The sequence below is a fragment of the Bubalus bubalis genome, chromosome 8 (assembly GCF_019923935.1).
Source record: "Bubalus bubalis isolate 160015118507 breed Murrah chromosome 8, NDDB_SH_1, whole genome shotgun sequence".
NCBI classification, from domain to species: Eukaryota; Metazoa; Chordata; class Mammalia; order Artiodactyla; family Bovidae; genus Bubalus; species Bubalus bubalis.
The window spans coordinates 76,678,457-76,702,503 of NC_059164.1; the positions used below are offsets into that span (position 1 = coordinate 76,678,457).

The 24,047-nt window shown below is 52.9% G+C and overlaps 1 protein-coding gene across 1 annotated transcript in view; it reads left to right on the top strand.

Annotated features, from left to right (window-relative positions):
* The window catches only part of GCK (glucokinase), a 36,539-nt gene extending 12,933 nt beyond the window's left edge, over positions 1 to 23,606 (top strand). The window contains exons 2-10 of the mRNA XM_025291365.2: positions 14,097 to 14,259; positions 14,806 to 14,960; positions 16,039 to 16,158; positions 17,724 to 17,819; positions 18,026 to 18,125; positions 20,129 to 20,312; positions 21,217 to 21,372; positions 22,008 to 22,241; positions 22,496 to 23,606. Of these exons, the coding sequence (XP_025147150.1) occupies positions 14,097 to 14,259; positions 14,806 to 14,960; positions 16,039 to 16,158; positions 17,724 to 17,819; positions 18,026 to 18,125; positions 20,129 to 20,312; positions 21,217 to 21,372; positions 22,008 to 22,241; positions 22,496 to 22,640 (1,353 nt within the window). The 3' untranslated portion in view covers positions 22,641 to 23,606. The remainder of the gene's footprint in view (positions 1 to 14,096; positions 14,260 to 14,805; positions 14,961 to 16,038; positions 16,159 to 17,723; positions 17,820 to 18,025; positions 18,126 to 20,128; positions 20,313 to 21,216; positions 21,373 to 22,007; positions 22,242 to 22,495) is intronic.
* The last annotated feature ends 441 nt before the right edge of the window (positions 23,607 to 24,047 follow it).

Sequence of the window (24,047 nt, forward strand, 5' to 3'; positions counted from 1 at the left end):
GGAGGTTGTTTGACTGCTCTATCAGCAGGGGCAGCTGCTAGGTGGGAGGACTCGTGTGTCCTGATCGTGTGCTCACTGCCAAGCCTCCTTTGCCAAGAAGCAGGTCCTTCCTCTGCGGTCGTGTTGTGGGGGACCTCGGATCAGTAGATTCGAGGTTCCTTGGTTGGTGGCACTGGCTGAGACACTGAAGGTAGGAAAGGCAGACGTGCCTGGAAGAGCAGATGAATGGCTGCCCCTTCTAGAGTGGAGCGGTTCTGTGTGATCAACTTGGACCAGGTTGTGGCCAGTTGGTGCCCTGGAGGAACAGTATCACCCCAGAGGTTTAAGGTTGGTCTCTGACACTGGCAGGTCATACATTTGACAACGGCAAAAGCTAGGCTGGCCTTGGCAAGACGGAGCCTATGCTTTGGGGCGTAGACACAGCTTCCACATCCGCCGCCATGGTTAATGGTTTGTGAGGGCATTGTGTTAACGCTGAGAAGCTACCAACGTGAAGCTACCAGCCAGCCCTCCGCGTGCTTGTTCAGTGCCTTTTCTCTAGCAGGTGGTTTCTCATAGGCTGGAACTCCGCCGACTTGTTCTCAGGCAGCTCGATTTCTCTACACTCCTCCTCCCCGCCCCATTCCTGTTCCCAGTCCTCTAATCTCACTCCTTCCAGCTAAGCTGTTCCCTCCTGTCCATGGTCTATGGGTACCTTGACCTGTGGGCCATTTCTCTCTCTTCACAAGGGGAGTTACTGGGTGCCTGCCCCAAACTCTGACTCTTGAGAGCCTTTCTCCCCATTTCTGTCTTCCACAGCCACCCTTGAGTGGGACTGCTGCCTGGCAAATGCCCATTTCCAGCTTGCACCAACAGGCCAAGCTGACCTGTCTGTGGACCAAGTGGGTGGGTTTTGACCTCTCCGGCAGCCAGACAGAGGGAAAGCCATCTGTGTGAGCTGAGGGGGGCACGGGGGCATTCGTGAGGAGTGGTAGTGACTGGAGGTGGGTCTGAGCCTCCTGCCTCTGCTTGAGCCTGATTGCAGACACCCTCCTTCCGTCTTATGATGGATGGCTGTGTCGTCTGCCCGATCTGATGACTTAGCAGCTCTGACATCACCCAGCTCAGGATTGGCAGTTCTGGCCACATGATCGGTCACTCAATGTCCTGTGGTTAGATGTTCTGTCTCTATCGGGGCCCAGAGACAGACCAGGAGCTGCCTTTCAAGTGGTATTTGGTTCTTTGCTGCAGGTGGTGGGACCTTGGTCCAGAGCCTGGGGTCCAGTCTGTGACACTCCTTTTGGGATTTATCACACTCCACACAGTGTAACACCTCAAGTATCACAGCTGCCAGGTCACATGGCCTACGAGTCAGGGCTGACTGTGGCCGACTGGCTGCAGAGCACTTTCTTTCTCTGGCTCCACTTAACCTATCAGCCTTCTGTTTCATCCAATAAATAGGTTGGAACAGTATTGCCAAGTGCAGAATATGCTGCTTCCAAAATCTGAAGAGGCTTATTAAGCACTACATACCTTTCTTAGCAATAAGAGAAACAAGGCACGATCGTTTGTTACTCACTTTAAAGCAATTGTCCCTGGCACGTCCCAGACCACTGGGCCCCTGCAAATTTCACGGAGGTGGCAGCCCCTGAGGCTTTCCGAGATGTGCCTCACCACGAGGCATCCATGATACTCGCCTCTTGTGTCCAACTAGCATGATGTCGTCAATGTGGTGAGCTGATATAATGTTCTGGTCTGTGTAGACCAGATGGTTTAGGTCTCTTGGGACCATACTGTGACAGAGAGCAGGAGAATTCATAGGGTGAGGCCGGGTGCATGGGGGACGTGGTAAGACAAGGATGGAGGCAGATTCACATTTAGCAGAAGTCAAGCCACAGTCTAATCCCATGGGGAGCTCTGGGGCATGAATGGCCTCATGTGTGAGTCGTCTCTCCTGAGGCCAGGTAGACTTTGCCCTTCTATACTGGGCAGTCATTGGTTGGGGGCCCTGGTTGGAGGGAAGGGCCTCCCAGATTCAGCAAATAAAAATTTAGCAAATAAAAAAAAATGCCCAGTTATATTTGAATTTCAGATAAACAGCAAATAAAATTTTAATATATGTCCTGAATATTGCATGACATACTGTATTTTCTCCGCCAACCCTGGAGGCACATAACCTCCCTGGTATTTCTGGGCAGGATGACTTAGTAGATTGAAGGCGAGTCTTAGGAGAAGGGCCCAGCTGAGCTATTGGCAGCCAACTGGAGCAGGTGGGGGCAGGCACAGCACCTGTACAAGGGGATCATGGCAGCCTCCAACATCTACAACGTGATAGGTTGTGACATGAACAGAATTGCTGTGTACTCCATACAATTACAGCCACCACTGAGCTCTTTAAGAGTTAAATAATTAGGTAATTGGTGTTTTGAATGTTCCATATTATGCAAAAGTCACTGGTGGATTGCTATATATGCAGAGAGTTTTAGTGATATCTGGATAATTGGATGGAGTTTTTGGATGGGCATCATTTGCCTTTCATTTAAAACAAGGAATGTATGCTCTAGCTGTTGTAAATTAGTTCCCTAAGATGTTTTCAAAGTGACTGCAAAGCTTATGAGTATAGTTCAACTATGCAGGGAATCCATGTGGGGAGCAGCAGCAGACCTAGCTTGACCAGTGGCGTCGTTAGACCTGGCGAAAGTCAGAGGGTGGGACAGAGCCCCGACTCCATCTGCAGGTGGTAGGGCCAGAGTGATAGGAGAACGTGTGGCAGAGCCCCTCATGCTGTGGTCACACTGTCCCTGCCCGAACCACAGCCTCTGCGAGGTGGCCTAGCTATGTCAGAGGACAGGTCCTAGGGAGGCTGGGGGCAGTGGCTGTAGCCCGTCTCTGCTCACTTCCTTCACTCGGGTCTTTTCCCCTGGAGAGCCGGTTGTTAAACATTTTCCAGCTGGGTTTCCATAACCTTGAAGGGAGTGAAGTCCAGTTCCTGCCTCACCTCCTGTGGTCTTTCCTGAGCCACTCTGTTGAGGGTGATTACCAACATGTGCCCCACTGTCCCTTGCTTCCCCCTCTTTGGGCTTGCTCACATGAAGAAAAGCAGAATAACTTGTTAGTCCTCATGTGGAAATTATGGTCCATTAGGCTGTACCAGACACCCAGCTAACACTGAATTCATTGATAGGCTCATTATCTCACATAAAAAATAGTCCAGAGGTGGCTCCCACCCCCATACAACGACACCCTGATGTCAGACTCTGGGTCAACCCCGCGGGTTGTCTTGTCCTCCCCTTCATGGCTGTATGGGGTACCAACAGATCCAGTGATGCTCCAAATGCAAGAGCTGTGGGGCTTCCACTGCCACATGTTCCCTAGCTGCCTCCCTCCTGTTGTTTCCAGACGAGGAAGGAGGTGAGGCAAGGCAGGTCCAACCCCCAGTACTGGGTGCATTGGGTACAAACGGAGGCTCTTTGAGTAAGAATGAAGGGGAACCAGCTGTGGGTGGCAAGAAACAATGTTTGCCCCCACCCCTAAGAGCACACATGTCCAGGGCACTGCCCAGGAGCAGTCCACCCACCTGACCAGGGCCAAGGCTCAGGACTTTTTTATAGGCACAGAAACTGAAATTTTGAATGAATCACTTATCTGAGATCAGGTAGGTAGCAAGTGTCCACCAGCTCCCTCTTCCTGTTCCAAGTGCCATGAGGGAGCTGGAACAAGGACTTCCAGGGTCATGGTTCATACAAGGGAGAGACCACTGCCCAGGGAGGCTTGAGGATGAGGCAGCTCTCTCCAGGGGCCCCTGTCTCTTTCCATCTGCAATTGGGACCCCTGACTCTTCTACTTCATCTGTCACTCTTCTTTTTTTAATGTTGATATAAAATACATGCAATGAAATTCACCTTTTTAATCAAGTTTACTGTTTTGTTTTTATAGATATAATTTTAAAATATTTATTTATTCATTTGGCTGTACCAGGTCTTAGTTGTGGGATTTTCTTAAAAATTTTTAAAATTTGTCTATTTTTGACTGCGCTGGGTCTTCTTTGGGCTTCCCTGGTGGCTCAGATGGTAAAGAATCTTCCTGCAAAACAGGAGACCCAGGTTTGATCCCTGGGTCAAGATTTCCTGGGTCAAGATCTCCTGGAAAAGGGAATGGCAAACCACTCCAGTATTCTTGCCTGGAGAATCCCTGGACGGAGGAGCCTGGTGGGCTACAGTCCATGGGGTCTTCGCTGCTGGGAGAGCGTTTTCTCTAGTTGTGGCAAGCAGGGGCCACTCTCTCGTTGCAGTGCTACGGGCTTCTCGTTGCAGTGGCTTCTCTTGTTGCAGAGCACAGGCTCTAGAACGCTCAGGCTTCAGTAGTTGCTGCTCACAGGCTCAGCTGCCCCACAACATAAGGGATCCTCCCGGACCAGGGATTGAACCCATGTCTCCTGCATTGGCAGGTGGACTCTTAACCACTGGACCACCAGAGAAGTCCCAGTTGTGGGATTTTCAATCTTCAGTTGTGGCATGTGGGATCTAGTTCCCTAAACAGAGATCAAACCTAGGCCCTCTGCATTGGGAGCATGAAGTCTTAGCCACTGGACCACCAGGGAAATCCCTCAAGTTTGCTATTGGTTGTTTTTTTTTTTTTTAATTTTTAATTGAAGGATAATTGCTTTACAGAATTTTGTGGTTTTCTGTCATAGATCAACAAGAATCAGCCATAAGTACAGCCATATTTGCGTGTTTTCTGTACAATTTGTTTCTACTTTTATCATTATTGATTCCTTTATTCTTAGGTTTACTTTATATTCTATTTGTTGGGGTTTTTTTTAATACCTTTAGAGGAATGCTTTGCTCGTTGATTTTTCATTTATTTTTTTTGTAAGTGAATTAAGGGTTCCTTTCAGTTTTGCTTTAGCTATTTTTTTAAAATATAAATTTATTTATTTTAATTGGAGGCTAATTACTTTACAATAGTGTATTGATTTTGCCATACATCAACATGAATCCACCATGGTGCTTTAGCTATTATCTGTACTTTTTACATTTGGTATACTCATGGTTATACATTTATAAAGGGGGGGGTGACCCAACTCAGATTTCCTCTTTAGCCCAAATGCCATTTACAACAGCCTAATTTCCTTTGTGTACCCTTTGAGTGCATTATTTCAAGTCACTATAAATATATGTATTTCTCCAAACGCCTCTGACTTTGTTCTGCTGGCCCCTCAATCTAGAATGTGCTTCTCTGCTGGCCATTTCCTGCTCATACATCAAGGACTGCAGGAAGAGGTCCTGAAAAACCCTGTTCTCCAGAGAACCCTCCCAGTCTCTCTCATGTTCCCTCAAGACTCTGCAGCTCTGCCAGTATCAGTTAGCATCTGCTATTTGGTTGTCTCTTCTGCCAGAGTGTAAGGTCCTTGAGAACTAAAAACTAGTCATTTTCATAACCTCAGACAAATTAGACGTTCAATAAATCTTAAATAAATGTGTGATTCAATCCCTTCCGAAGCTCTGTTCGGGTCATTGGTGCTTTCATTCTGAGTGTTAATTAGGGCAGGTTTAATTGCTGTAACCAATACCAAACAGGAAATGGATCTACAGAGCAGAATTGTGTTTGCTCCCATGTTACCCCAGCATTATCCTGCCTCCTTTGGGTCCTGAACGATCCTGCAGCTGGCTGATGTGCAGGACACACCCTGTTCCTCCCCCACTCTCTGCCCCCATCCCTCCCATGGCCCCAGCCTTTAGGTTTCACCCCAACATCTGGCCCCAGGCCTCCAGGTCCACCTGCTGTCAGAGGCAAGCACTGTGCTGGACAGACCTCTGTGGCCGCTGTGGCTCCCCCCGCCCCGTCACCCCCTCACTCCTCCCCACCTCCCCTGGCTGAAGCTGAGGTCTCTGAACATCTCCATCATGGAAGCAGCTCCAGAGCTACTTCCGGACTCCCAGCATGTGCTTGACCCTGGAGGGACCCTCCCCATCTAGTCAGACTAATCTTCCAGCACACCCGGAGTCAGGCTGAGCTGGGGGTGAATCCTGGCTAAGTCACTGATGGCTGCTGTGTATCAGAAATCCCTTCACTCCCAGGGGCCCCCGCGTCCCCACATTTAAAATGACTGCCTGAACTTGGCGGCCAGTTGTGATCCACGTAAGCATCTAGCGCAGCAGCCGGCCTGCGGAAGGCACTGGGTACTCCCCAGCGGTGGTTACCGGGGCCCCAGCCCACTCTGCTGTCTCTTGGCTCATCTCCCCCTTTCTCTGTCTCTGACACGGCCACACTACCTGATACCCTCTCATCACCAGGCCCCTGGACTGCCCTTACACAAGGGCGAAGCCAGCCTCCAGTCGACCCTGCTGTGAGCAAACACTTGCAACACCATACTGACCGGCAGGCCCTGTTGTACCAGGTCAGGGAGTACCCACGCTGTTGCCCAGCTGGTGTGGAGGGCTGGCAGGCCAGTGGGGAAGGGGCTTGCAGGAGGGATTCTCCAGCTTCCAGCCTCACTTTCTTTCCCACGGAATATGGAGTCTGGTAATTTGACCCATTTAACTTTGAGCCTCCATCCTTCAGAGTCTGGGTCTCAGAGCCTCTGTGCAAAGATAGCAGATAAGGCCCAACCTTTTTGTTTTTAAGTTGATTTTTAAATACTACTTCATTAGTACAAATCCATTGCAGAAAACACAGGACATATAGATAAGCAAAGAGGAAAAGAAAGTCACTCATATTTCCATGATCATGATAACTACTATTATTATTTTTCTATATTTCCTCCCATGTGTATATCACATATACATATATATGACAAGGTCTTCCCTGATGATCCAGTGGTTAAGACTCCAAGCCCCCACTGCAGGAGGCACAGATTCAATCCCTGGCTGGGGAATTAGGATCCGCATGCTGTGTGATGTGGCCAAAAAAAAAAAAGAGAGATTTAAATATATATATATATATATATATGAGAAAAATGGATTGTGTTATATTTTTAAACTGTTTCTCCTCTGTATTTGTCATCTATTCCTATGTAAAAAATTACCTCAACACTTAGTGGCTTGAAACAACAAAACTTGACCTCACTCCATTTCTGTGGGCCAGGAATCCAGGAGTGGCTCAGCTGGGAGGTTCTGGCTCAGCATGTCTCCTGAGGTTGCAGTCAGGATGTTGCCTGGGGCTGCATCATCTGAAGGCTCAACTGGGGCTGTTGGATCTGCTCCCAAGGTGGTTCACTCACCTGCCTGGCAAGTTGGAGATGCCCATTAGCAGGTGGCCTCAGTTTTTCTCAGTAGAAAAACTATCTACCTCCTGATAGAACCTGAGTGTCCTCACAACCTGGTGCTGGCTTCCCATAGAGTGAAGAAACCAATAGAGAAAAGTGGAAGCTTCATTGTCTTTGATGGCCTAGCCTCACATTTCACAGTCCATCATTTCTGCAATAGCTTATTAGTTACATAGGCTAGACCTATTCAGCACGGGTGGAGCCTACACAGCGGCTTGAATGCCAGATGTGAGGCTCATTGGAGGACCTTTCAGAGGGTAGCCACTGTGTTCTCTCTTAAAAAAAAAAATTATTTATTTGGCCTTGCTGGGTCTTAGCTGGGGCATATAGGATCCTTGATCTTCACTGTGGCATTAGGACTCTTAGCTGTGGCATATGGTATCTAGTTCGCTAGTGAGGGATCAAATCCAGGCCCCCCGCATTGGGAGCATGGCGTCTTAGCCCCTGGACCGCCAGGGAAGTCCCACATTCTCTTTAAACAAAATGTCATTAACATCTTTCCATGCCAACAGAGGCAGATCGATCTTATCATTTCGCATATAAATGTAGCATAGTTTATTTAACCACTTTCCTAAAGTTGGATGTGTGGATTATGTCTCATTTTTTGATCCTATAAAGAGTAACCTGGAATATCCATCACTGAATTTGCTAGATTATTTCCTAGAGATAAATTAAAAAGAATATTAAACCATGCCTATCAATCAGCTCCTTGAGCAACCAAAGGATGAGGACACTGACTAGGACAATAGAAGTCCTTCAGCTCCTTCTCTCTAATAGCCCACATCTCTCTCTCCCATAAAGTCAGGAGCTCACTATCTGCTGAGACATTCTGGCCCATTGCTGGGCAGTCCAGTTGTTTTTATTTTTGAGAAAGTCTAAGCAGAGACCACATTTATCCAACATCCTCAGGACAACCCTTGCAATACCGACCACTCTGTGTCCTGGGCATTGCTCAGGAGCCATTATCTTTGATGTCCTTCCTCTCCTGGCCTCTCTTCCCTGGACAGGTCTGTCACTTGCTACAGTTACTCAACTCCAACCCAGTGCTGACCCTCTGGTGTCACTCCCTCACCTGAAAGGGAAGTGATGAGACAGGGCACAGCTCCTGTGGTGGGAGCACAGGAGAGCTGGCTGAGACATGAGAGTCTGGCTCTGGAGGATTAACTAGTGTGGCCAAGTGGGGGTGTTGGCCTCCTTCCTTCCTGCCCTCACAGGTGCAAGGAGGAGGCCCGGGAAAGGGGTCTGGGGAAGGATGCTCACTGGTCAAATTGAAAGCCAGAGAGGGCCCCAGAAGTCCAGCAAACCAGAAAGGGACCCACTGACCTCTGCCCAGCCCTGTCCTCTCCAGCCTCCCAGAGGACAGGGCTGGGGGATTCTGATCCTCCTCTCAGGTGCTGTGAGCCTGGACCAATAGAAGGGCAGCTGCTCCTTGGTCTGGCCAGTCCAGAAGGCCAGTGTGGGGACTCCAAACCCAGGGATGAGTCCTGCCCCCTCTGTGAAGACAGAGGCACAGAGCCAGGGTCTGGTGGGACAGTGATCTGTCACATGTGGGTCTGGTGAAGCCCTTTTTGCTCTATTTTGGGAAAGAGATCAATCATGTCAAGAGCTTCCTTGGGGATGACCACACTGGCCATTGGCTGGAGAGCCTGGCATTCTATCCAGCCACCCGGCCCACTGTGAGCTCTTGCTAATTTTAGCAGTGCTTGGCAGCTGCAGGCAGGTCCCACTAGACAACTTCACTCCCAGGCAGGGAGCTGGGAGTGGGGAGGAGGGATGGTTCTCAAAGTGAGCACTGGCCTGGACTTTGCAGACCCCAAACCAAAGAATGACCTTCGCCACCTTTTGAGGCAGGTTTTGATGATTTACGGTTGAAGACCTTTGATGAAAACAAGCATTTTCTACTTGGGCAGGGAGGAGGGGGCATGGCCCTGAGGTAAGGATGGGGCCAGTCATCAGAGTGGTGCCCTGCCTCCATCTACTCCCCCACACTTGCCCCACCCCTCCCCTTCCCACCTCCTGGCCCCACCCCCAGCCCCCAACTACCATCAACCCTCACCCCCAGCCCCTACCCCTGCTTCAGCCCAGGCCTGAGCCTGGCTCTCAATGACCCAAATGATGTCTTAGGCACACCCCCCAACCCCTCATTCAACCCACCAGCCTGATTGGGCAAATGGCAGGGTTTGAGGGCTCAGGAGAGGAGCCAAGAGTCTCAAGAGGTCTCACCTTCTGCACCCCAGTTTCACAAGGAGTCTTCCTTGCTCAGGTCCTCAGGCCAGGCCTCCCTGCCACCAGCCTGCCTCTCCCCTCCCAACTGCAGTACAGGCCTCAGGGGAAAATTGGCCAGGGGTCCCCGTGGCTCAAGACCAAGACCAGGTTCAGATTCTTCATCTGGCACAGGGTCAGGCCCTCAGCAGCCCCTTCCAGCCTGCCAGCTCTTCGATGTGCTTTCCTGACCTGGGCAGCGTGAAGACTGTCCACCCTGGACGTCCAAGGACTGAAGGGAACATGGACTGGTTCTGTTCCCTCTCCAGAAACTCTGGGCAACAAATGTCTATCCCTGGGCTGCAGGCATGGGCCACCACTCCATAGCCCTGTCACTCATGACCCCACGCAGGCCTCCTTTGTCCTTTTGGCCCTATCTGACCTGTGGCAGTAGGCAGAGTATCTTAGCAGCTGCCTGCTGAATGCTCTCTGAAGAAGGCCCGGGCAACCTGAGTGGGCAGCTCTCTCCTCCATGGCCCATACCTGCACAGGTAGGCCCCTGACTTCCAGGCTACAGGCCACCCCTGTGCTTCAGCAGGAAGGAGAGTCTCCACCTCCCCCCAAACCTACCTCTTGGCCTCTCAGAGAAGTGGTGATGGAAGCCACAAGGATCCGGGCCCAGACAGCTTTGAACCTGGTAAGGGTCACTGCAAAGCCAGGTGAGTGGTCCCTGGGGCCACGGCTGGGACAGCAGAAGTGGGGAAGGAGCTGGACCCCCTGGAAGGAGGCATGGAAGCTAGGTGGCAGCCGATCCCTCCACTGTCCAGCCTCTCTAGGAGGGGTTTCTCCGTGGACAGTGTCTTCTTGGGGACTTGCTCCTGGGCTGACAGTGCCAGACTGTCCGCTGTGCACTGGCCTCACAAATCCAACCGCTACTTGGCATCAATCTCTCCTTGACTAACAGACACCCTGACATGCCAAGACCAGGTGGATTCCCCCAGCCCTACCCATGCCTCTCGGTCTGTGGGACCTCCCGTCCTAGTGTGCAGCCATCAGTATGCATATAGTCCTTAAGGCCACAGGTCTGGACAAAGCCATTGGATGTACAGGTTGGAAGCAAAGTGGGAGGAGCCAAGTTGGTGGGCAGAGATGATGGGGGCTGGGTCTGTGGAACTTGGTTGAGGACAACTGCTCTCTTTATGCCGTACTTGGCACTTTGGGACCCCACTTCCCTGGCTCAAGAAAGAAGGCAGGACATGCTGCAGGGCTTCCTTTTGACGGATGAGACACGTGAAGGTGTGAAAGTGTCTCCCATCCCAGCATAGCACTGGGAGGGCCCCAGAGGCCCAGGGCATGGGACCCCTGGGCAAATGCTGGACACCCTGTGAGATTTAGAGCCCATCCATTGCCCAGGAGGGCAGTGTGAGCCCCATGTGTGTCCAGCTGCAGCCACTGGATGGCTGTGTACACACAGAGGGTGATCCTGGGCCAGCTGCCACATACTCCTGGGGAAACAGTTCCCCAACCTGCCAACCCCAGACCTGCCTTGAGAATCCCAGGACAGCCAAGATGGGAGCACCCAGGAGAGCCAGAGGGCCGGGACACCAGAAGCCGGGATCCTGGGGGCCATGGCACTGCCAGATGGCGGCGGTGGCCCTGCCTGGGGCATAGAAGAGTTGCTCAGGCAGGAGACCCCCCCACACACACACAATATTCGGGTGTAGCTGTGAGCCTTGATGCTGTGTCCTGTGACCTCTTGGTGAGCAAGCAGGGGTGCAGCTGTGGGGTGAGAGTGGGGGACAGGCTCTGTCTCTGACCTGGGGGACAGGTGGCTTCTTGGGGTTCCTCAGGCAACTCCCCGCAGTCCCTAGGCTGCTCAACAAGACCTTTAAGCCAGGATGCATGGACACCCAGCCTGGGCTCTGGGAAGGGCTGGGCATCCCAGTGGGGTGGGGAGGGGAGGTGGACTCAGAGCCAGCACCCGGGTTCAAAGCCAGCTCTGAGCTGTCTAGATCTGTGGCCTTGGAAAGGAAGTAGGGGTAATAAAATGCCTGGGTCCCAGGGGATTAAGCAGGCGATACCCTGGGCAGGATCTGGTGCACAGCGCCTGCTCCTGGGGATGTTCGCAGGGGGTCTCTGAGGCAGACCTCTTCCCTGTGACTTGAACCCCACCCATACCCTCCTGGACACACAGCCTTGAGAGTTGAGGGGACTGTGCAGTTAGGAGCACCTCCTCTCAGGGTTGCAGGGTGACTAAGTGTGGTACCTGCAGATACTCACTCAAGGAAGGGGTTTGTACCCATCTTGGAGGATGCTCCCCACGGCCAGAGGGGAGGTCAGCTGGAGGCCCATGTCAGTCTGTGGCCTGCAGTGTTGGTCTGCAGCCACGGAACCTTCCAGCCCCTTTCCAAACATGTGCCCACATGGGTTTGGACACAGAGTGAAGCCATTGGGTCACAACCCCTCATGGGTCCAGGCTTACGGCTATGGGTCAGACTGCCATGATGTAAGGAGACGGGATGAAACCCAGCGGGGCCCGAGGGCTGGACCTCTGCAGGATTAGCATTACTTTTGATAAGAGTCTGTGATGTCGCACAGTCCTATTTGGGGAAAGATGCCAGGCAGCCCTTATGTACCTGGCCTTGGGTGTTGGACCCATGCTGTGTGTTGGCTGCCTGTGGCTACCATCTAAAAGATGAGCAAATGCTAACACCTCCCCTTGTGCCAGGGATATGAGGAAGCTTGTGTAGTATATTCAGCTCAGCGCCTGGCATACTGCAAGGATTTAGCGAATGTTAATGTTACTATTCCTTCTTGGCATGTTTTATGTTTGGAAGTGTGTGTGTGAGAGAGAGAGGGGTCCAAGCTGTAGGCGTGGGCCTCTGAGGACAGCCTGGATGGTTTCACAGAGCATGGGGGCCTCTCCAGGGTTGTGTCCTGTAAGAAGAGCCTTGGGGCAAGGTGCACCCCACCCCATTCCCAGAGCTGCGGAATAGCTTAGCAAACACTGGTGTTTGATTCTCTGTGCTTTGTTGTAGACTTTATCAGCTCCATTCCTGTGTGACCTTCCGTGGGTTTAAGTTTTAAACAAGGGGGTCTTGGTAAGAGAACTGGTTCCTAAGTAAGGATCTGTACCCATTAAGAATGCTTTGGGCTTCAGGAAATGAAACACCTGACTAACCATGGCCTTAAGTGATGAGTGCTTGCTTCCACACGCGGCACAGGGAGGTGTGTGGGTCCGGGGCTGACTCAGCATGTCAGTGACGTCATCAGGGCTCGGCTCACTCTGCCTCTCTTCACTGCCATCTATAATATGCTAATAGCCTTTTCTCTTCAGCCTTGTCTCCTCATGGTTCAGGATAGCTGCTACAGTGCCGGTTATCACACTCTTATACAGTTGTGTATACAAAGTTGGCAGGGCACTGACCTTCCCCAGAGGGCCCTCCTCCTGCTAAAAACAGGCTTCCCTTCACCCATCATTGGCCAGAACTGGGCCACATGCCCAACTGTAAACCAAATCACCAGCAAAAACAGGACAGGATAACTGGGCTTGGCTTAGCCCAATCATGGGATGTCGCCTCAGCCTGGTGAGGGGCTGTCTTCCTTTAAGGTGATTGCCCCCCAGTCTCCCAACAAAATGTGGGCTATCAAAACTGAGGAAGAAGGGGCAAATAGCTGTGTCATCTCCTTATTGGAATTCAGAGCATCTCCACCCCCGAGCTCACATGGAAAACTGCCAGCAAAAGAGGCTGAGGTTTTTGAAGAGTGGATCTGTGGTTTTTATTCGAGTATCTGCCCTTTGTTTTTTGGTCCGAATATCCAGGGAGTAAAAATGGCCTTTTCTGCATGAATACATGCTATTGTGCAAAGAAGGAAGGGCTGCCATACCACTGTCCACATGCAAGGTCAGAGCAGGGTCTCTGCTTTATGGGGATTCATGGACATGGGTACTGTGTTTACACCCAACCTTGTGCCACCATGAAGGGGTGAGTGAGCGGCCACTCCTTCAAAGAGTGTGGGAGGAGACCCTTGCCCAGGCTGTCCATACTCACAGGAATGGTGACATTGAATCTATCTTTTATATATAGGGACCCTTCCTCCCTCTAATGGCCTCAGCAACTTCCAGGCTGTGGACACCATGCTTTAGTCCAACAGACACCTCTAACTAACTGTGTCACCTCTAACTGGTGCCTTGACTAACACTTAATGAAAATTTGCACCACTGGCCCATTTACTCCCTTAGCATAAACTCCTAGAGGTAGAATGATTGGATCTTTTAGACAATAATGGCCAGCTGCCCATCGCCTTCCAGACAGGCTCTTCCAGCCTGTGTCTCACCCACTCTCCTGGTTAGCACCTCCCTCTTCCCCTGACCTGGATCAGGGGTACAAAGTGGGTGCCTCATCTGCCCTCTGCCCCTCACCCCCAGGCTGCATTTGTTTAGAAGGGGTGTTGGAACTCCACTGTCTTAATTTTCCAACTGCTTTTAACTGCAGTAGTTTGAAATGATGGGTCATCCTAGACTCAGGGTGAGGGGACAAAAGAAGACCCTCAGTGTGGGTGAGAAATACCCACTCTGCAGGTTCCCCCTCCCTAACTCTGCACAGCTCCTCTCCCACCCAACTGCTCTCCACCCCTCCCTGGGCAGGCGGAACAGATCCTGGCAGAGTTCCAGCTGCAGGAGGAGGACTTGAAGAAGGTGATGAGGCGGATGCAGAAGGAGATGGACCGAGGCCTGAGGCTGGAGACCCACAAGGAGGCCAGTGTGAAGATGCTGCCCACCTACGTGCGCTCCACCCCAGAGGGCTCAGGTACCGTGGTCCAGGACAGGGCTGGGATGGAACCCACATGGGAGCCAGCAGGTCCTCAACCAGAGGCAGCTGTCCCCTGGCTCCAGCAGGAAGAAGTGCCCTAGGCCCTTCTTAACAGCCCTGACTGTTCCTAGCAGCCCCAGCATGCTGGGCCCCAGACACTGGCCTGTTCTTACTCTTGGCTCCATTGGCTCAGCCCTGGGGCCTTCAGGCTCATTCTGACCTCAGAGAAACTGTTTTTTTTCATTTCACAAGGAGAAAAATGGTTTCCTATAGTCATTTGGGGGACTCTCAGCCCAATCCCGAGTCTGGACCATTTTCCTAGATCTTCAGGTGGGCTCTGGGCTTGGGGGGAGTTCAGTCCAAGGCAAGGAATTCCTGCTGACTTACCCAGTTCACCTTTGACCCTTTCCACAGTTTACTCTGGGGTCCGGTACCAGGGGCCCCTCTGGTGCCCCCACCATGCCTTTACCTCCTCTTCTCCAGTCTCGGGGGTCCTGCCAGGCGGTGCCCATGAGACTGATGTACTTTTGTCTGTGGCTGCAGAGGTTGGGGACTTCCTCTCCCTGGACCTGGGTGGCACCAACTTCCGGGTGATGCTGGTGAAGGTGGGAGAAGGCGAGGCGGGACAGTGGAGTGTGAAGACCACACACCAGATGTACTCCATCCCCGAGGATGCCATGACGGGTACTGCTGAGATGGTGAGCACCCTGGGCTAGGGAACAAGGGGCTGGGTGGGAGAGGGAGTGCAGGGACCAGGGTCAAGACCATCCAGGATCTTGGAGCTTGGCTAGTCCTGGTGTTAGGGCCTACCTGTTCATCAAGGGCAGGTGGCTGTGGGCCCAACTTCAGGGGGCCCTGCTACAGGAAAGAGAAGCAGCTGAGAGGCCCAGGTGGATGGCCATGGGGCATGGCCCCAGCAAGTTGCACCACTGCCCAGTTTCCTGGAAGGATCAGAAACATGGTAGGACAGTCAAGAGAACACTCTAGTCCAACAGGTTCACAGTCCATGAATGCATTCTACTTCCTTCCCACATGACCTTCCCTCACCCTCCACCAACATAGATGCCAGGGGCCATGACTGCAATGATAATATCTGCCCATGGGGAAGACTCAAGAAGGACCACAGAAGTAGAATGAGCCCTAGGGGAGATGGATGGAGCCAGAGCCAATTTCCTTGAGGCACAGGGTTTTAAGAGCCAATTTCCTTGGAATGCTGCAGGACCGGGCGTGCATCCAGGAAGCAGGATAGTGTTGCTGCCTCCCTGGGCCTGGAACCCACTGGGGAGCTTAATCGATCAGCAGGCACTCAGTAACGCCCAGCTCTGTGGACAGGCCTATGTGAGTGGGGTGGTGGCCAGTCCTCGCAGGTCCAGGAGTTGGGTGGCCAGGACACTTGGAGGCAGCAAAGAACACTTTGGGTGTTGAAGCTAGAAACCATAGTTATAGCCAGGGATACACCTCTGTCCAAAGTCTGAGGCTGGATGCTGCTGGGTCCAGCTGGGAGGGCCAGACTGGCAGAGCACAGCTGCGCTGGGGACCAACCCCATTGTCCTGGCATTGCCTGTCCTGAGGACCGCTATCAGTGGAACTCTGGCATGGGGGTCGTGCACAGGGCTTGCTTGAGTCCCAACAAGCAGTGGTGATAAGAAGCAGGGGACTGAGGGCAGGTCCAGAGGCCATGCTTTCCAGGGGCCTATGGTTCAGCAAGGGCTGAGAAGCACCCTGGCACAAGGCTTGCCTTCTGCAGCTGATGGCCACCTTGGTGTTGTCTTCCAGCTCTTTGACTACATCTCTGAGTGCATTTCTGACTTCCTGGATAAGCATCAGATGAAGCATAAGAAGCTGCCCTTGGGCTTCACCTTCTCCTTTCCCGTGAGGCATGAAGACATTGACAAGGTGGGGCTAGGTGTGAGGTGGGCAGGGGAGAGGTGGATGGATGGGTGGACAGGCACCCCAGAGAAAAGGGCCCATGAGCTCTGCCCTGGGCTGCTTTCAAATGCAGCATCCCACGTTGGGAAAGAGACTTGGACTCAAACAAGCTCCATCACTTACCTCCTGTGAGACTCTGGGAAATAATCATAATATTAGCTGATTCTTACTATTTGCCTCAAGCCTCCTTGCAACCCTATGAGGTATGCATAACACCCCCATTACAGAGTAGGAAACTGAGGCATAGCAACTTGCCCACAGTGGGAAGTGGCAGCGCTGGGGTTCAAACTCAGGCAGCCAGGCTCCAACACACCAGCGTGTCATCACTATGCTGTACCTTCTGCTGGGGAGGCGGCAATGTCCCAGGGCTGCAGCTTTACCCTGCTTTCTGGCAGGTAAGTTAGCCTGTCAGTTACACATGCCTCCACACATACACACATATATGTAAATTATACACACACACAGACACATGTAAATTATGTGTATATATGTGCATAAGTTATGCATGTGAATCACATGTGTGCACATAAATTATACATGCATGTGTTTAAATTACACACATGCATGCACTCATGCTGAATATACATATATAAACATATAAGTTGTACATGCAAATTTTTATACATAAATATATTATACAAACATATATACACACACAGGTCAGTTATTTTTTGTATATATCTACACATGTCAATTATACATTCATATATACATGTAAATTATACACATCAAGTATATGTACATATACACATGTAAATTACACCTGCATATTTACACATGTCAATCATACCTACATGCGTATATGCATGTGATCATATATATATACACACACATTCACAGATAAATGATACATACTCATCTACACACATTAATTATACTAATGTATATACATGTGTATGTGAATTATATATACATACATACACACAATTATACATAACACATGAGACCTCTGGGTCAGAGAGAAAGCCAAAGTCAGTACTCCTGGCAGAGGCAGCTGTGGGAGCAACATCTTATGTTGGTTTTCCAATCCCTAGTCCCCACTGGACATTGGGGGCCGGATGGGACCTTCACAGACAAAAGCTGCACACAGGAGAGGAGCCCTGAACTTACATTGGCTGTTCCCCTCTGGACCTCCTCCTCACTCAGGGATGATGACTCTAAGCTTAACTATACAGGCATCCTTAAATTGGCTGGAACCTAACTCTGCAGAAATTTGAGATATAGATGGAGAATTGTCTTCAACACTTTTCAAAGTTATATGGCTGCTTTGAGCCTCAGTTTCCTCAGCTTTAAAGTGGGTTCACATTGTACTTCTCTGGAGATCCAGTGGTTAAGATCCCATTCTTCCAATGCAGGAGGCATAGGTTTGATTCCTGGTCGGGGAACTAAGAACTCACATGCTGAGCCACGTGGCCAAAAGTTTAAAATAAATAAATACAGTGGGTGCACATCCCTGTGGTCTGAGTTAGCTTCCATACCTGCACACCTACCCCCAGCATCCAGCAGTCACTGAGACCCTCCTCTCCCCTCAGGGCATCCTTCTCAACTGGACCAAGGGCTTCAAGGCCTCGGGAGCAGAAGGCAACAACATTGTGGGGCTCCTGCGAGATGCCATCAAGCGGAGAGGTGTAAGTGGCACCTCCACCTGCCCCTGTGACTGCCCTGGACCCTCCTCCCCCCGCCTTAGGCCAGGATGCTAGCGAGGGCCTGCTGGGTGTCCCCTCAGGAAGGGGTCTCTGCCTCCTGCGCCTGGCTGGAACGGCTCGGAGCCCACTAAGCTGAGACCCCCACCCCCAACCAGCCTTATCACCGCTGTCTCTCCACCTCTTGGCAGGACTTTGAGATGGACGTGGTGGCAATGGTGAATGACACTGTGGCCACGATGATCTCCTGCTACTATGAAGACCGCCGGTGTGAGGTTGGCATGATTGTGGGTAAGGATGCACGCCCTGCCCGACCCAGGGGCCCTAGCCACCCAAAGACAGAGCTGAGGCTTCTCATCTACAGCAGACTACACAGTGCCTCTGCGCCTCCGTCACGGCCACCCAAGGTGCTGGAGCCCAGGGTGGTCTTGTGAGCAGCATGGGTGTCCCGAATGCACGTGCTATTTATTGGTAGGAAGCATTTCAACACTTGCAAGTCACTACCTCAGATGGCACACCAGCTGCATGCATGTCCACCTGGCCCGTCAGGATTTAATTAAATCACCTCATGTGGTAAATTGACCAACCTGGACAGATTTGTCCAAGTGGAAGAGGATAAACCTGGGTGGCGTCATCCCTTCCTGGACAGTCTTACCGCACCCCAGGGCAGCCAGCCACCCTGCCGGAAATGAAGGCAGGTACCAGGAAAGGGGACAATGTGGGCCCCAGTGGGCCCTTCCCACCAACCGTGGGGCTTTCCCAGAAGTTCCCAAGGCCTTTACAATGTTTACTGCAATGCGTGAAGACACAGGTGTGTGGGTATTTCCCTGGACTCTCTGGGCCCTGGTTACCCAGAAAGGCAGCGTTAAGTTTGTTTGCTTCCACGGCCCCTTCAGAGTCAGCCCTGAGGGGTTCTGTATTCATGTTCTTACCATCTCTCTGCAACTGTATGAACATGTCCCAAGGGGCAGCCTGGTCGACTCTGCCTCTCCTCTAGTTTCTCACTTTTCTTCCTTCCACCCTCACCTTCCAGCTGAAAGTTAAGTCCACCCCTAAACAGAAGCCCCAGGGGCCCTGGCTCTCTCGTCCCTGAGAGGAGAGAGAACTGCCTGGGTCAGTTCCCCAGCACACCTCCACCTGGGCTCTGTGGCCGATGGCCTCAGGCTCGCCTCTGGAGCAGAGATGGTAGAGGAGCCAGTGATCACATTCGCCCTGCAACAGTCTTGGTGTCTCTGCTCTGCGGTTAAACACATGTTTATGATAATTACCAAAACCTAAAAATTGGGAGAAATCACGTCAAAGTCTGGATTTCTGTATTTTTTTCCCCACAAAATCTTGGAAGGCCCAGCATCACTGGGCCTGGATCCCAGGTAGCTCCACTGCTGGTATGAGGTTGGTATGACTGAGTGGCTGTCCCTCACAGCTTGAGGGGTGTGCAGTCACGTTCAGATTGATGCTCTGCTATCACTATTTTGAAACTCAATTTATGAACAAAGGACTCCATGTTTTCACTTTGCATGGGACCCTGCAGATTATAAATTCCATGGCCAGGCCCACCTGCAGTGACCTGTGTGCTGCTCCCAAGGGCCCACACGCTGCCTCAGTCACCACTGGGTGTGTGCGTGCGTGCTCATCCTCTTAGTCGTGTCCAACTCTTTGCGACACTATGGACCGTAGCCTGCCAGGCGCCTCTGTCCATGGAATTCTCCAGGCAAAAATACTGGAGTGGGTTGCTATTTCCTCTTCCAAGGGATCCTCCCAACCCAGGAACTGGACCCACACTTCCTGCATCTCCTGCATTGGCAGATGGATTCTTTACCACTGAGCCACCTGGGAAGCCTGACCTCTGGGTGGCCCCCCTCAAAAAAGAACAGAGGCTGAGACAGAGTTCAAATAGATGTTTAGAAAGTGCCAGAAAACAAGAGGGATGCACAGACAAGACAAAATCATAACATTCCACACCCATCTGTAATTGGCAAAGCACTTTAACATATATTCTTTCCCTCACTTCTCTCAACTCCAGGTAACAGGGGGAGTAGGTGTTACCAACCCCTTTTGGGGAAGAAGAACCACCCAGGGAGGTGGGCTTATCTACCTGAGGTCACACAGCAAACCCAGACCTTCCAGCTCCTGGGACAGCTGGTTTTCCTTTGCTGCAGAGAGATGGAGGGAGTGGTGAGGGTTGAGGGCTCAAAGAAGCTGGGAAGACAGGGCCACACAGGGCTTCCTGCAGGGGCGATGCACCCAGGACAGCTGGCATCCCAAGTGGGATCCAACGATGCCACTTCCCATAGGCACGGGCTGCAACGCTTGCTACATGGAGGAGATGCAGAACGTGGAGCTGGTGGAAGGGGACGAGGGCCGCATGTGTGTCAACACCGAGTGGGGCGCCTTCGGGGACTCAGGCGAGCTGGACGAGTTCCTGCTGGAGTACGACCGCGTGGTGGATGAGAACTCCCTGAACCCCGGCCAGCAGCTGTAAGGACCGCCCCTCCCCCGACCATGCGGCAGATGGGGCCGGCCCGCAGCTAATGGGCTTGTTTTTAAACAGTTCTGGGGGAAAGCAAACTGACAATCTCTTCATAAGCTGGCTCGTTTCTTCCTTCAGCTCAGACACGTGTGCCCCTCTGTGAACCGGAAATAGAGATGCCAAGATTAGTCTTTAAAAAGAGGGCCTATGGACAGATGAGCAGGGACTTCCCCCGTTCCAGCAGGTGACCGCTGGCACAGGAAGACTGAGAAGCCCCCAGCAAGGCTGACTGGGCTTAATCAAGAGATCCCCAAAGTACGGCTCTGAACAAGTTACCAGAATGAATTGGCGTAATCTGGAGGATGTTGCAGGTTCAGAGCTTGTCAGGGCTTTCCTTTATCAACTGCCTACTCTGCACCAGGCACCTGAGCTTCTTCTCTGGCTCTCCTAAACCTCGGGGAGGTCGGTAGTATTCAATAAAAGAGGAAAACACTGGAGGCCTACAGACTCTAGGGCTGATGTGCCAACTCGGTGGATTCTAGGCGCACAGGGACCCTAGGAGCCCTAGCAAGTGGGCAGAGGCCTGCTCCAGGCTGGCCACTAGCCCCTCTGAGCCTGAGCTTCCCCAACTGTCTCTGGGTGATGAGAAGAGCTCCTATCACATAAATGCGGGGAGATCGAAGTGGGCTCAGCTCAGGGTCCTTTGGGAGGAAGGTCTTAGAAGGACTGAACTGTGGCCCCACCATGGAGCGTTCTCAAAAGCCCAGGTGGATTAATACCGAAATGGGCTTGAACCCAGTGTCACAGCGTCCCACATGGCCTCCTTTTGGCTGTGATGGGGCGGTGGCCGATCTCCGTCTGCTCGTGGGGACCTCCCTGCGGGGAATGACTCGGCTGTCCTCCTCTGCCCAGGTACGAGAAACTCATCGGTGGCAAGTACATGGGTGAGCTGGTGCGGCTTGTGCTGCTGAAGCTTGTGGACGAGAATCTGCTCTTCCACGGAGAGGCCTCGGAGCAGCTGCGCACGCGCGGCGCCTTCGAGACACGCTTCGTGTCTCAGGTGGAGAGGTACGCGGGGCGCTTGGGGGATAGGGGTAGGGTACGGGCGGCGGTGTGCACGCAGAGGTTCCAGGACCCAGACGCAGAAGTCGGGGGGGGGGGGGGGCTCCAAGTATGGGTCGGACCTGGGCGGAGCTCAGGGGGCAGAGGGCGGGGCCGGGACCCGAATCTGGGTCCCAGGGTAGCGGTGAGGTCCTGGGACGTGTGCTGGGAGCCGGGCTCAGAGGGCAAGGCTCAGGGCGTAGGGGCTCAGGACCGGCTAAGGTCCAGGGATGGGGCACCTGGGGCGGGTGTGGCTTCCGGCTCCCGAAGGAACTTCCCTCAGGACAATCGACGGAGACCACACCTCCCCTCTGCGGCTCCCCCACCCGCCGTGGGCCTAGTCTCATTTCATCCACACAACAGTCCAGAGGCGCGGCAGTTGTCCACTTTAGGGCTGAGACCCTGGGCTTAGAGAGACGAGTAATGACCAAATTGCTGCTGGTCCCGGCGGAGTCAGACCCTCTCCCCTCGGGACTCGTAGACCCAAGCTCTCTGCCTGGGAGAAGTGGGCAGGGGAAGGGGCAGAGACCGCCGCGGTGGGGATCTGGCTGGTCCCAGACCAAGAGACCCTCCCGCAATGTCCTCTCATCCCCTCCCCGCAGCGATTCCGGTGACCGCAAGCAGATCTACAATATCCTGAGCACTCTAGGGCTGCGACCCTCGGCCACTGACTGTGACATCGTGCGCCGAGCCTGCGAAAGCGTGTCCACGCGCGCCGCGCACATGTGCGCCGCGGGACTGGCGGGCGTCATCAACCGGATGCGCGAGAGCCGCAGCGAGGACGTGATGCGCATCACCGTGGGCGTGGACGGCTCCGTGTACAAGCTGCACCCCAGGTGAGCCCGCGCGGCCTTCTGCCGGTCCAACCCTGGTCCAACCTGCCCCTTGTGAGTTTGCAACGTTAGGGGAGAACCCGGGCGTTGGTCTCCATCTATGATACTCAGGCAGAGAGGGAAGCTCTCCGAGGTCCCGAGAATTCTTAAACTCTCCGTACTCCCTTGGACCCCAGACACTGGAGGAGGGTTCCCTTGTTTTACCCCCTGCCGTGCATTCAGCGCGGTACCGGCAGCCAAGCTTCCCCTCTACACAGCTTCAAGGAGCGGTTCCACGCCATCGTGCGCAGGCTGACGCCCAGCTGTGAAATCACCTTCATTGAGTCGGAGGAGGGCAGCGGCCGGGGCGCGGCCTTGATCTCCGCGGTGGCCTGTAAGAAGGCCTGCATGCTGGGCCAGTAAGAAGAAAGGCTGCAAGGCAGGAAGGAAGCTGTGGTCGGCTACTGGAACTGGGCTCCAGGGGACACTCTCCTTACAAGTCCCCCCAACCTGGCCCAATCGAGAGGCTTCTCCTTCTGAGGACCTTGGATGCCTCCCATCCCAGCTGTCACCTCCAGAAGATGGGGGAAAGCCTCTGGAGAGGTTGCGGAGGGCCCAGGCAGGCCTTTTCTCTCAGGGTCAGTTGGTGAGCTAGCCCTAGGGCCCTGACTGGGTCGGGAGCAGAAATGAACAGGAATGGAGAACCCTCAAAGTACCTCGCCTTTCTTGCTGGAATCAAGGACCCAGAAGGGAGTTATTCACTCAGGATTTTGTTGCATTTCTGCACTGCTTGTCTCTTGGAGCTTTCAGCCTGGCTCAACCCTGGCTCTGAGAAGGGGGTGCCCTCTGGACCCTACTATGGCCTGGCTTCCCCATGAGCTCAGCCTGCGTGGGGAGGCAGCCCTCCTCACCTGGCCAGACCTAGACCTGGATTCCACAGGGGCCCCGGGGAGCTGCTGATCACTCAGGCCCGGGAAATGGAAGGGACAAGCTCCACAGTAGAGCCTGTAGGTACCCCGAGGCCTGGAGATGGCAGCCTTTTCCCTCCCATCCTGCCATCCCTGAGTGGTCTGTGGTTCTGGAATGGACCCTCACAGGAAATGCAGGAGACAGAGTCCCCAAAGCCTCTGCCCAGAGGGGCCCAGGAAAAGGAGGAGTCCCCCCACCCACAGACAGGCCTGGGAACATCTCTGGGATCGAGTCCCTGGCTCCCATGGCCCTGGGCACTCAGAAAGCCCAGCAGCACACAACACACCCCCCAAGGGACAAGCTAGGCCTCTTTCTTCTTAGCAGACTTCCATGTACCACACCAGCATATCCATGCCCAACCTGGAACTGTGTGGGTTTTTTTTTTTTTTTAATTAAAAGTTTTAAAAGTTTAGAACATGACCTTGTCCACTGTTCTTTGAGCTCTGTGTATGAGACTGAGGGACAGCACACATACAGACGTGCTCCTGTGCACACAGACACTCTGCAGGCCAAGGTGTGTCTTGAAATTTGCCATCCTCTCTGGTGAGCCATGCTGGGGACTATGAAGAGTAACACACAAGGATGAAGGAACAGGAATGGCATGGCATGGTGTGCGTGGGTGTGGTCAGGGGTCCTGGACTTGACCAGGCCTCTGCCCACCAGCCTGTGGGATTCAGGGTGTGGTTCCACCTGTCTGTAATCACTCAGCAGCTCTGAGGTCTCTGAGAGCTTCCAGGTGAAATCCTGGAGGGAGTGGGGCTACTCTAAGAAGGGGGAACAGGGCTGATCTCCGGGGACTGGTCCTGCTGCAGATCGGTCTCAGCAGGGAGTCCCTGGAGCCACTTAGGTTGTGACAGTGAT